General features: G+C 39.1%; 1 protein-coding gene across 2 annotated transcripts; it reads right to left on the minus strand.

Annotated features, from left to right (window-relative positions):
• Nucleotides 1-1,467: 1,467 nt before the first annotated feature.
• Nucleotides 1,468-6,739, minus strand: QQT1 (P-loop containing nucleoside triphosphate hydrolases superfamily protein). 2 transcript variants are annotated; one of them, XR_005514792.2, is made up of 11 exons: nt 6,422-6,739; nt 5,528-5,572; nt 5,332-5,411; nt 5,108-5,182; nt 3,303-3,406; nt 3,023-3,179; nt 2,827-2,914; nt 2,463-2,535; nt 2,250-2,380; nt 1,784-1,886; nt 1,468-1,639 (listed from the first exon to the last, which is right to left on the minus strand). XR_005514792.2 is itself a non-coding variant. In XM_039133520.2 (10 exons), the coding sequence occupies exons 1-10, from the start codon at nt 6,511-6,513 to the stop codon at nt 1,847-1,849; spliced, it is 885 nt and encodes a 294-aa protein (XP_038989448.2). In that variant the 5' UTR covers nt 6,514-6,739; the 3' UTR covers nt 1,641-1,846. The 2 variants fall into 2 exon arrangements, 1 of the variants encoding a protein (XP_038989448.2); XM_039133520.2 differs by lacking the exon at nt 1,468-1,639 and having other exon boundaries at nt 1,641-1,886.
• Nucleotides 6,740-12,583: the final 5,844 nt, after the last annotated feature.

Raw genomic sequence — 12,583 nt, forward strand, 5'->3', positions numbered from 1 at the left:
TGTTGTTCTCCATGATTGCAGTATGGCAGATTTGGTTCTTTTATATAAATTTTTGGACCCAATATTCTCCAGAAGGTTCTGCATACAGTTCATGGAATTGAATTTCATGCCCATCTGCTATATAGAGATGACCTATATTGTTTCCCTCGAACAATTAAAGCATACCCTTTCTTCCATATCCCAGTACTACAAAAGCACGAATTTTAACCGGCAGTGGACACATAATATCAAGAAGCTCAAGAGGCAAAATTCCAGCATACAAGCTTCAAGATTTGTAATAGCTGCTTCATCACAGTGGCCTATATAGGCAGCAAAATTATAAATGCTCAGAAGTCAGGCTTGCAGCGCTTAGTGGCTGGACGTTCTAAATTCTAATGAGCCGAATACAAATCAAGCACTTCGTTTTGTAGCAGTCACCTAGCCAGAACCTTCACAATTATTCAAAAGTGAACCCAGATGATATGAAAGTTAAACTTTAGACCAATCCGCAAATTGAGCTCCCCTTGCAATGATGTGGTGGCGAACCTCTCATTCGTCTTCAGTGCTCTCTGAACCGTGTGAAAAGGTTTCCCATCACACGGCTCACCAACTTGATCTTCCGCGGAACCATATGTCAGCTTTCCGATTTCCATTCCCAAAATCAGTCTTTCGGATTAACCAATTCCCAATGCTACCCCAACCATCTATTTCGGAAAGAACGTTTATCAAATGATAGATTAGCTCGGATTGAGCTGTCCCTATCCCTATCAGAGTGCTAATGCCCTCAGCCGGTACATAGCCAACCCTGCTCCCATCCCCGCGAGTGAGTTTCGCTGGTCATAAAGAGAGGGAAAGAAGGGAATAAGATAACATTTCATGACTTTATGATTGTTTCGGAGGCAAGAAAGGGAACAGATGAACGAACTGAAAGTAGTACCGTACATAACATCCCCTTGTACTTTTGAATGGTTGAGCTGAAGTCTGAACTGTGACTGCATGCATTTCAAACTCCTGCTAAAAAAGATAACAGCCAGCGCAGCACAAAAAGATCTAAACAAGACACGAGCGACCATCATCGCTCAACAGATTTAGGCAACTCAATCACAATTTTATGCGAACGTGTATGTGTGAAGCAAACAGAAACTAAAACAGCAGCAACGAGGAGAGGTATTGTGATTATTAACGGGGAGGGCACGTCGTTTCCTATGATAAATCCATTTTCACAAGCACCAGAAACTAAGGTCTCACTGTGACAATATGAGTGTGAAAAAAGAAGATATGATACGGCAAGTGCAAGAGATTGAATTCCTAACTCCAAGAAAAATACTGACTGAGCCCCGTGTTTCCTCTGGCTCTAGGAATACTTCTTGATGCAAGAATTCTCTAATTAATCTGAAATTAGTTCAGTTGTCAGTGGATAAGAAATATCATCACTCATTATTTCCTCATTGCTATAACCATTGCATCATTTTCAAAATAAAAAGAATGTTATGGAGGAGCAATCTTTGTGCATATGAATATCGAGGAGTGTTTCAAGTTTCCATAATGTATATGTGTTGTGTTACAAGTAAAAGCATCAACACTACAGATCTTCAAACAGTGCAGGAAGGCACCGACGCTAGCTCAATACCAAGATGATGAGGCCACCAAGTCTGCCAGCCTTGACAGACAAATAGAGGATTCAATCATTATATATTAAAGGAGGAAATGTATGCTATTATCAGAGCCACCAAATGGAGAAAAGGCGATCACACAGCATGCTTTATTGTGGATCATTAACCAAAAAAATAATACATTATACTACCTCGAGCAGCATGCAAAGGGTAGCTGGTCATCAACAACGCACTCTCCATCAATTTTGAAAATACTAATCATCCTTCATATATTTTTCCTGCACTGCTGCTGTCGTAATCACCTGTTAAGGGGACTTGTTTGGCAGATAATGGAAAGGAGGCTATGTCATAAAACATCAACCAGTAGCCCGTGCTTGCATGCTTGAATTTAACCATGTACGCTCAGGTACTTGTGAATCTGATGATGCAAAGGCAAAAGGAGGTTCCAATGAATGCTAACAAAACAAGTTTTAATTTAGTCATGATGATTCGCCTATATATAAAGGAAAACTATCAAACTTTTAAGTCTTCAAGAATGCTGTTGCATGCTTCATAGAACTAAATCAAAAAAATATTTATTGCTTATTGTTTGATAGGAAGACAGCATAAATTAAGCAATTGAAAAAAGAGAGAGAGGAAAATCAGAAAAAAGGATATCGGTAGTAGTCCCAGTCAAGAGGTGCAGCTGCAATTTTGCTGTACTCCACAACACTCCCTTGTATGCTGGCAAATATATATCCATTGCTTTTATCAATCAGCTTCACAAGATTCCCGACACTTTCCTTGTCCTGGAAAGTGAAACACGTGTCCACTGTGAGGATAATATATCAACAAATTAAATTTTAAAGGAATTAGAATAGGCAGACATGCCTGAATGTCCAAGGTCGTGAAGTTAACCAGGCTGAAATCTTCGATGACATCACAGAGCTCTTTGGTGAGCTTTCTGCAATCAGTTTAACCAAGCAGCTCAGTAAATAAAATAAATCTGAACATATATTAAAGTCACCTGATTAATATTTTTCCAGATATATATCTACAATGGAGTGTTGTACACTTCAAGATTTAATGAAAATATGCATAACCGATGCCTGGACATTCTAGCAAGATTTAGAGAAATTTAAAATTGACACATGCTAGAGAATGGTGAGAATATAAGCTTATAATGACTAGTGCAAAAGTAGCTGAAGGAAGTCATGTGTCCAGAAATCTGCAGCATATTCACTGTAAGAAACACCTGTATTTGGCTGAACGAGGATCCTGATCAAGGTGGTGCTGTATATAAGATAAATCTTGAACATCTGTGTAGAATTCAAGGTTGTAAGCTGTAAAAAAAGTATTAGCAGATCAACCACTCCTGATTGTACATCCATTCGCATGAAAGTTGTGTGCCTTACAATTCACCAGCAAGATAATTGCGATTTTGACCATACCTAGTTTCCCATAGCTCTCAATAAGATCGATCTTAGACAGGACATTGATGTGAGGAAGTTCCATATGTAACATTGTTGTTAGCAAGAGAAGCAGCGCACTCACATATTTTCCAGGATCACAACATAAATGGGCATCAACTAGGTGAACAGCAGTTAACTGGATAACATAAAACGAAAATATAGATATTCTTAGAAAGTTGTCATGTAAGCTCAGTTATATAAGCCCAGAAAGAACATTCACAAACAAATAAGAACCACCACATTGCTATAAATAACATACCCGAAGGTTCAACTTCTCGACAAGTTTAGTGATAATGTTTTTCGCATTTGAATGAAGGAAGAAAAGTTCAACTTGGCCAGGAAAATCAAATAGAAGATAGTGATCTGTAGTAATAAGCAGGGCAGTCAGAAATGCTAAAGTTTGAAAGCAATTGGCTTCACTAGTTAACTGACAAGTTCATCTCTTTAAGAATGACTTATTATTTATTTTTCCATTTTAATGAAGAGTTTAGAAGAGCAAAAAATGAGAAGCCCAGAATCCAAGCTGAAATTAAGTTAATATGTTTGATCGAATTTTTTAAAGTCCAAGCCTAGGTATTATCAACTTTTCCATAGCAAATTGCTGTCATGAATACTTTACAGAGACTTATGGGCTATTGCATGATAAATGGATCCTATACTATGCCGACAAATGTGCAGTGCAGTAATGTTATATGACGGTATTTAGATCCTTCTACGTCTCACAGAACAAACATGATGATACAGCTAAGAAATAAATAATGCCAAAGATCAAAATTGTCAGGTCATACCACAAGACTGTATCCAGATTTCTATCAATCTGCATGCCTTCACCATTCCTAGAGGTTGTAACAAGTTCTCAAACATGTTTTCCTTGTATATTATAGAATTTGCACAAATTTTTATAACTTATGGCCATATTTAGTACTATAAATACCAATATATTCTTTGTAATTTATCTAAATTATCAGAAAACAAGTGCCATCCCCTTTTTATTTGGTATCTTCTTGAAATCCAGGTTCCAACAATTCTTGTGAGGGCTGTATCTTCCATTACAGATATACCTTTAATTCTCTCTTGTCTTTATCCAAGTATTATGTGTTAAAGAAGGATATACTGCTGCTCAGTTTTTTGGATCAAACACAGGTAACTTATTCAAAGTAGGGGCATAGGGAGAGTGGGGGAAGAAGAGGGAAGAAGAGGAGAAAATTATTGTAATCATGGCAGCAAGAAGTTTTGCATTTAAATAAAGGTCACGAAATAGACTGAAAAGAACATCATTTTGTAGTTATGTTGCTTATTTGATTAACATAGACTGGGAAGGTGAATGGGGGAAGGCAAAATTCACCTTAATTTCTCTGTGGTCTTTCATCCCTGAATCAAAAATTGTAGATCTTACTCCCTCTAAAATGGAGAGCATTGGAGATCAAACTTCAGATAATGCTTCATGGTAAGTTGTATGTATTTGAAATCAGAAAAAATGGTGAGAGAAGATAGAGGCACTGTAATTCTTGACTCATTACTATGTTCACATCAAAAGGAGAAATTTAACAAGTACTTGAAGGGACCTTGACAAGAGCGCCACAAGCATTTTCCAAGACAGTAAGAAATTCAGATGGTAGGTTTTATACATCATTACATGGACTACAGATATAGAAGCACAGAAACTTGTCTTTGTTTTCAAACGAATTTTAAGGATTGCTGTTGTTGGCCTTCAAATATGTACAGCATGGAGAACAGTCTTGCTAGACAGTGTTAGGTCACTGGATTTGCATGTTGCACACATTTCATGTTGTATAACATTTTTAGGAACAACTTTTTTATTCGAAAAACGATGACGAATTTTGATGTTTACATTTGATAGATAGAAGTACTTGATGATGCAACACACTTTCAAAAATTTAACTCTCACCAGAGAAATAATAAAGGAAAAGGAATGACAATATAAGCACTCAACTCATCATACCAAACGAGAAACTTGCCAACCATCAAAGCCTTACCACATAAAATATCCTGCGAAAGAACAGAGAATCAATGGGTTGTGATAAAAGACCTTATGATACTCACCATTAAGGAGAGGCTTCAATTTGGACTCTAGCCAGTCAATATTTTTCTCCAGGTAGTCCATGCAATAAACAAGACCTAATCAAACAGACCGTTAAACATATAAGGAACACGTTATCTATATATCAAGCATGATATGGACAAATCATGCATCAGTAGATAGCTTGTATAGAAGATGTAACTGTGTTATCTGTGTTAGAGTAGAAAGCAATCCATCAGATTTTTACCTCCATTTGGACCAAGAGAATGTTCTGTCATAACATCACTAAGTTTTATAAGATCTTCAATATTTACAGTGCATTCATATCTAAATATATTGTTAAGAAAAGCCACCAGGCATTCGTTAAACGAAGACTTGCTTTTTGCAACATCATATATTAGATAGAAGTTGAATGCAACAAAATTTAAAGGCGGAAAGGATACGGCAATGCATCATTTGCTGGATCCAAATTGATAACAGCAACTTTCCTGCAGGGATAGGGCTACTGACATTACATGGCGAACATTGAGCACCAAATACCCAAAAAAAAAACTTCTATCATATCAAAGAATGCAGCACGATGGACAGTGACCAATTCGGTTATGATGATATGTCATTTGTTATGGGTCATGGAAATCAATTAATCTTTGGATCTCATCCAAGGCTAAGTCATCTGGGATGGAAATAGTTTTTAATCCCTTCTAACTATTTCTTGTCAAAACTTCCCTCGTACCCTCCCCTCTTTAGCTCTACAACTTTGTAAGTGCAATTGTTCTTCACAAAGACATCGATAGCTTCTCCTAAACTTGGATGATGGAGGCTTATATTTGCTATGAAACATGTCATTACAAAATAAGAGCTGGAGAAGTGATTCCACATAAGGATGCCTGTCTTCAGGATGCCAAATTACTACATCAATATCATTCGCCATATACACTGAAACAAATAGAGAAAACACTGGGCATGAAAAAGTGGCCGAATTCAATATACATTTGAGTTCGCATGGCAATACCTTTCATCTTGAGGGATAAAAATTATTTTTTTTTTTTTAAAGGAAAAAACGATAAAAAAAAATACACAGCAAATCATGGTTTGCCAAACCAAACGACTAAAATTTGATGCTAACCTTGTACCCTCCATGAATATCGAGCATCCTAAGTCAGCAGCTATCCTTACAAGAATTTACTATTATTGCCCCCAAACTTTATATGCATGAAGAGTAACGAGCCTTAACTAATATTTCAAGAAACTAATCAAATCCGCAGATAAAGTAGTAGTTTAACTGGCCAATCCCCAGAAATTAATCAACAAGATAAGATTTTTACGCTATCGAATACCTGCCGATGAGTTTGAGGAACTGTGACATGCCGTTGCAGTAAGTGGTCTTCCCGGACCCCGGGGGTCCGATGACCACCTGCCCAAAAACCATCCTCTTCTCTCCCTCGACGAGACACTGGAAATCAAAATCGAATCTTTGTTCAAGAATTACTGAGAAGAAGACGAAGAAGAGTGGAAGTTCTCGGAGGTGACCTAAAAAAATTTTGGGGAGTATTTTTGGAGAGGAGAAGAGGGCAGGCCTAAAGAAGGCGAGAGTGTTCTGGGGACGAGTTCGCTCAATGGGTTTTGTTCTCGTTTCCACAGCGTTGCAGTGGGTCGGGCGCGTTACGAGAGCCGGCTCAGAGTCCTTTTTGACCCAAAAATCATGACAGAACCCAAAGGTAGCAATCAGGGGTTCTGCCGATCCGGCCCAATAAAATTATATTTTTCTATGCCCTTCTAAACATCAAATTTTGTGTGAAGATATTTTTAAAAACTAATATTTACATATATACTCTCGTACAAATTTATTTTGCCATCTACATTTTTTTATTTTGTTTTTGCATATATACCCATGCTATTTAACGAAGTTAAAAAATTAATAGTTTCAAATTAAAATAATTAAAATATTCTTAATGAGTAGACATGCAAATAGATCGTGATCCTGATAGAAGAAAAAGATAGAGACAATAGCATAATTTTAAAATTTTATTTTATTTTTAATTAATATAAATATAATTTTTCTTAATACCGTTAGAACAACTGTTATATTACGGATATTTGTACAATAACAAAATTTTACAAGGGTATACATGCAAATATTAATTTTGGAAAGATATTAATGTAAAATTTGATATTTAGAAGGGTATCTATGCAAAATACCCATAAAATTATTAGCTTTAAATCCTATGAGGGCCTGGGTTTCATAATAATTTCCAAAAGATGAGCTGCAGTAAAACCAAAGCATAGCAGCGAGGTAGAATGGGAGCTGGGTCTTCGCCGGTCAACTCCAGATGGATTCTTCGGTAATGACAGAGTCAACGATGGAGGATGTTGTTATGCGAAATTTGGAGTCACCGACATAATTGCTTTATTTATAAGGAAAATTGTTTGACATCGATTTTCATATGGAAAGATTTTATATTATTATAGATTTCGCATTCCTAACCATTATGATTTATGCCAAGATATTGAGAAATCTATCATTCATATTCTATTACAATGCAGAATGGTGTCATATGTATGGAGACTAGCACCTTTTTAGGGTTCATATGCTATGCAGGGCCGGCCCGAGCCTTAGGCGACTGAGGCGGTCGCCTAAGGCCCCGGGCCAACGGAAGGCCCCCGGAAGGTGAAGAGAGAGAGAGAGAGAGAGAGAGAGAGAGAGAGGGAGGGAGGGAGGGAGGGACCGTGACCAAAAGGAAGCAAAGGCCCCATATAAAACGGGATGAGCTGGCTACGAGTCTTCCCCCTTGATGGAAGGGAGGTGGAGAGTTTCTTGGCCTGCAGAGGGGAAATTTAGGAAGTTGGGGACGGTAGTTTTGTTTTGGATGGAGAGAGAGAGAGAGAGGAGGGATTTGGTTGGCTTGATACACGCCTGAAGCCACTCTTACCTTTCATCCCTTCTCTTGTTTGGTTTTGGTCTTGGTTTTCCTTCCCTCACATTACTCCTGATCCAGCTGGGCCATCAGGAAGAAAGGGGGATTGGAAATGGACTTCTTGGAGGGTGGAGATTCTTTTAATTTTCTCCTCTCGGTTTCTTCTCCCCTCTTAGGTGGTAGAGAGAGAAGGAGGGAGGGGGTTGAATGGCTGCTGTGCTGTGATGTTGCGGTTGCTGCTTGGGTACTCACTTGAAGGGGAGATGGAGGGATGGGACTTTTATTAATTAGATGGAGTCAATTTTCCATAATGCCCCTACTTTCTCTTAGGGCTCGTTTGGTTCGCGGGAAAAGAAGGGGGGAAAGTGTGGTCAACGGGAAAGTAATGAGATGCCTCTTGTTTGGTTGGAGTTTTCAAAGGAGAGAGAAGGGAAAGTTGTATTCCCATGGGAATGTGATTCCCACATTTTATGGGAAAGTCTTTCCCATGAGAAACATGGGAAAGTTACTTTCCCATGAGGCGGGAATCACTCCATTTTTACTTTTTACCAAAAAGTCCCTTCAGCATTAAAGAAGCATTAAAGAGGCATTAAAAACCTAATTTTTATTAAGGGCATAATAGGAATTATATATAACTTTCCTAGGAAAGTGGATGGCCAACCAAACATAAGCACCTTGGAAATTTGTCACTTTTCCATGGTCAACCAAACATGCCAAAAGTACTTTCCTAGGCATCCTCTTCCTAGGAATTTGTTTCCCAGGAATCATATTCCTAGGAAGAAAAATGCTTCCCGCGAACCAAACGAGCCCTTATAGAGAAGCTCCTGGAGAAATTCTTTTCTTTACCTTAACCATGAAGTGCCATGGGATGGCCTTTTCCTATTCCGCTCTTGCTTGACATGATAAACAAAATTGCCAAGCATTATCTCAGTTATTTAATCAATTTTATTGCCCTTCTTTTAGGATAATTACTTTTCTGCATTTCCATTCAAAAATAATATTAAATTAAAAAGATTTCTGGCCTACCTTTGTTAGATTCATGTACCTTTGTTGAAATAGTGTACTTGATAGCTATCCATTTTCATATCATTTTTTAAATATTTTATATTTATTAAAAAAATTTATTATTAAAAAAAAAGGCCTCATTCATTGGATTCGCCTTAGGCCCCCAAATGTATTGGGCCGCCCCTGATGCTATGCCTGCATTGTCCATTGATGAATTCCTTCACATTATTAGAGAGCGAACTTCCAGTAATGGTAAAAGACATGAAGCTGTTTTGATGTGCTATATTGCTTATTATACTTGGGTAGCTGGGGTGAATATATTTTTCAAATGAGGAGACAGCGTGCCGTAATGATATTTTTTAGAGCTTCCACTCATGCTTAAGAGTTCATCTACAGGCCTACTTCAGAGGGTTCAACGACAATAGGGATGATCTCTGGCTCTTTTATTGTAGGTTCCGCATCCTCTCATACAATTTATTTTCTTTTGGAAGTTGCCACTCCCTGTTTCTTTAGGATCAACTTTGATAGTAGTGTGCATTTTTGGTGGAGCAAGCTTCTTGGTCAAGAGTCTTGGCGGCATTCTTTTAGCTGCAGGTGGAGTCAGAATTTTTAATACGATAGTTCTAATGGTAGAACTGTGTGCTGTATGGAAAGGATTGTCTGATGTAATGCAGATATTAAGAGCTTCACAAATTTATTTAAAAGGGACTCTATGATAGTTATTAGATAGTTTTCATATTCACCTTCTACCTATACCAGCTTCCATCCTCTTTTATATGATTGTTGGTGGATGATACATACTTTGTTTCTTTTGAAGTATTACATGTCTATAAAGAAGCTAACCGTGCAGTAGATTGGATTGCATCTTATATAGCCAATTATACCAAAACTAGGTTATAGCCAATTATAGAATTCTTAATTTTTGAATATTTTATTTTCTTATTTGTACAATTGTATTTATATTAAAATGGTATAATTTTACCGATTTACCCCTACTCCCCCCTCCCAAAAGCCAAAAATTGATCCGACCCGAACCTGATTAAAATTTAATATTTTATAATATTGGTTTATAAGTAAATGAGCTAGTTAAAAATTGGGCTCTCTCCTATAACACATATAAATGATACATGATATATTATTCTTAGCTAACCCATATTTATTTGTCCTTTATCTCCTCATTATTATCTTTAAATAATAATATATAAAAATAAATTGATTTGGGTCGGAATTTGGGCTCTATTTTGGGCTTTGTTTGGGCTCGAGCTCGGACTTAGGCCGGGCCCGAGCTTGGCTGATGGCATACCCAGGCTCGGCCGAAAAATAAATGGGCTTAACATTTAAGCCTAGATTGAGCCTAAACTTTTTCAGGCCTAGCCTGAAGTCTGGCCCGAAGTCTGCCCAGCCCAATTGAGGCAGCCCGGTCCCATTCCCAACCCTACAGGCTACAGCGGAGAAAGAGCATAAAACGAGGACCAGGGTACGTCCTGGGCCCGTGTATTACGAGGGAAGAGGCAGCACAGAAGGTTATCGAGTCAGAGATTGCACGACTCTAGGAAAAGTTCACAGAAGCAGTTGTATTCTCCGATGCAAAATTACATGGACCAATTAGGAGATGGGTTAACTCTCTCATTGGGAAGCTACTGGGTATAAAGGCCTTCGGTCAAGCTTCCTCATTGAAGACTACAAATTGAGATGGTCATATCCAAAGAATTCCAAGGTCATTCCGCTTGCAGCTGGGCATACATTATTCAAATTTGAAAAAGAAGAAGATGGAGATTGTGCAAGTCTAAAGGTCTGTGGGTTGTTGCCGGGCAAGTCCCGGCAATTGAGCACTAGAGACCCAACTTTTTGTGGTAGAGTTGATTCGGTACAAAGGAAACCCTGTGGCTCCAATTTCCAAACCTCCCCATGAAACCATGGGAGGGACAGACCGCGACGACTAGCGCGTCATAGTTCATTGACAACTGCACGGAGGAGGCGATCAAGGGAGGAAAATGCTAAAGCCTACATTTGGGTTGACCTGACCACTGATACGGTGGAAAAAGGGAGGAAGCAGGAGATAGCTTTTATTTTCATATTGTGGCAAGTGTTTCAATATGAACATGTCTTCCTCTATGGTAGAATTGCGGTCGTATCGAGGAGAAATGTCAGCATGATCCAAGCCAGAAGTTTGAACCAACAACTGAGGACCTTGGTAGAATTGCGGTCATATCGAGCAATTAAAGTTCTATGAATCTTGGTACATCGTATCGGCTCAAATCGGACGGTACGAGATATACTGTACTATATCAGTTCAGTACCGGTATCTGATATAAATGGCGTACCAGCACTCGGTATATATACCAAAAGAATTATGTACTGACACTGTGCTAGTGTGGCACCGGTACGGAGTGAAATAACGAACTTTGCTGTAGAGCTTAGATGGTAGTTTCTAGAGTCCCAACAGCACCGCGGGAGATGAAAAAAACAAAGGAGCCCTCCGTTGGGGAGCAGCAAAGCAGACCTAGGCAAAGGAACTGGTCAAGAGGGGCAGCTGGTGATGATGAAGTAGGACATGCAGGGGTGCTGGCAAATGGTTGCATAACATGCGTGCAGGAAATTAACGAGCAGCTGTCGCCAAAGGTGATGAATGATGTATACTGAGAGAGAGTTTCTGGAGGTGTGCATGGGGTGCTCGCATTTTGCAGTACTCCTTGCATGGAGTAGGAGTGTGATGAATCAGCTCACTAAGACATGGAAGGCATGGTGGCAATCCACCATGGAGGAACGCCATGAAACCAAAAGAGACGAAAGAAAGAGGGCCACCATCCATGAGCAAACTCGAGATGAAGCCACAGCCCATGGAGGCCGGAGCCCAAAGAGCTTATCGTCGAGGAAAGCAGTGCTGGAACCGGCATGGTGCATGGAAGGCATAAATCCCGTAACTTGAAGAAGGGAGTATCCAGCTGCTTGGCTTGGACCCGGAAAATATTCCAACAGCGCGAGAACCGACGATCGGCCCATCAAGTATGGATCCCTTGGGAGGAATCCAAGAGAACTGTCCAAGCCTAAGCAGAGCCGAGGAAGTGGCAGAACCAGCCAACAAATTCACAGAGTCATCGATCGAAGCCAACAACCGCACTTGCAATGATTATATTATCTTAAAATCATCAACAATTGCAAACGACCCATTAGAAAGCATGAGCCAAACTTATGCCGTAATTTGGAGAGAAGAATCTCGGGCGAATCCTTAAGCAAAGTAGACAGATATATAGATGACAGGTGGAATTGCTTTTCTATACCTTTGGATGGCCTCTTAGGCAGAACTTTTGTAACATGGAACAAGGAACTAAAATCAATAGACTTTACCTCTGCCGAGAAGCAAGAGGCTTTTGGTAGCATATCCACTGATAACTCGAAGTAAATTAATGGATCATTAAGGTGATCTACGTGAGTACTTTTGGCCAAGAGGGAGAAACTATGCCAAATATGGTTCTTGAAGACTTGCCATAGGCCTGCCTGCCCATGATGATCATTGAAGACTTTAATGTGATTGCTGACGGTTCAGATAAACAGGGGGGCAAATAGTAGAAAGAAAGT

The sequence above is a fragment of the Phoenix dactylifera genome, chromosome 4 (genome assembly GCF_051530095.1).
Source record: "Phoenix dactylifera cultivar Ajwa chromosome 4, Ajwa_hap1_PhDact_Kaust_v1.1, whole genome shotgun sequence".
NCBI lineage: Eukaryota > Viridiplantae > Streptophyta > Magnoliopsida > Arecales > Arecaceae > Phoenix > Phoenix dactylifera.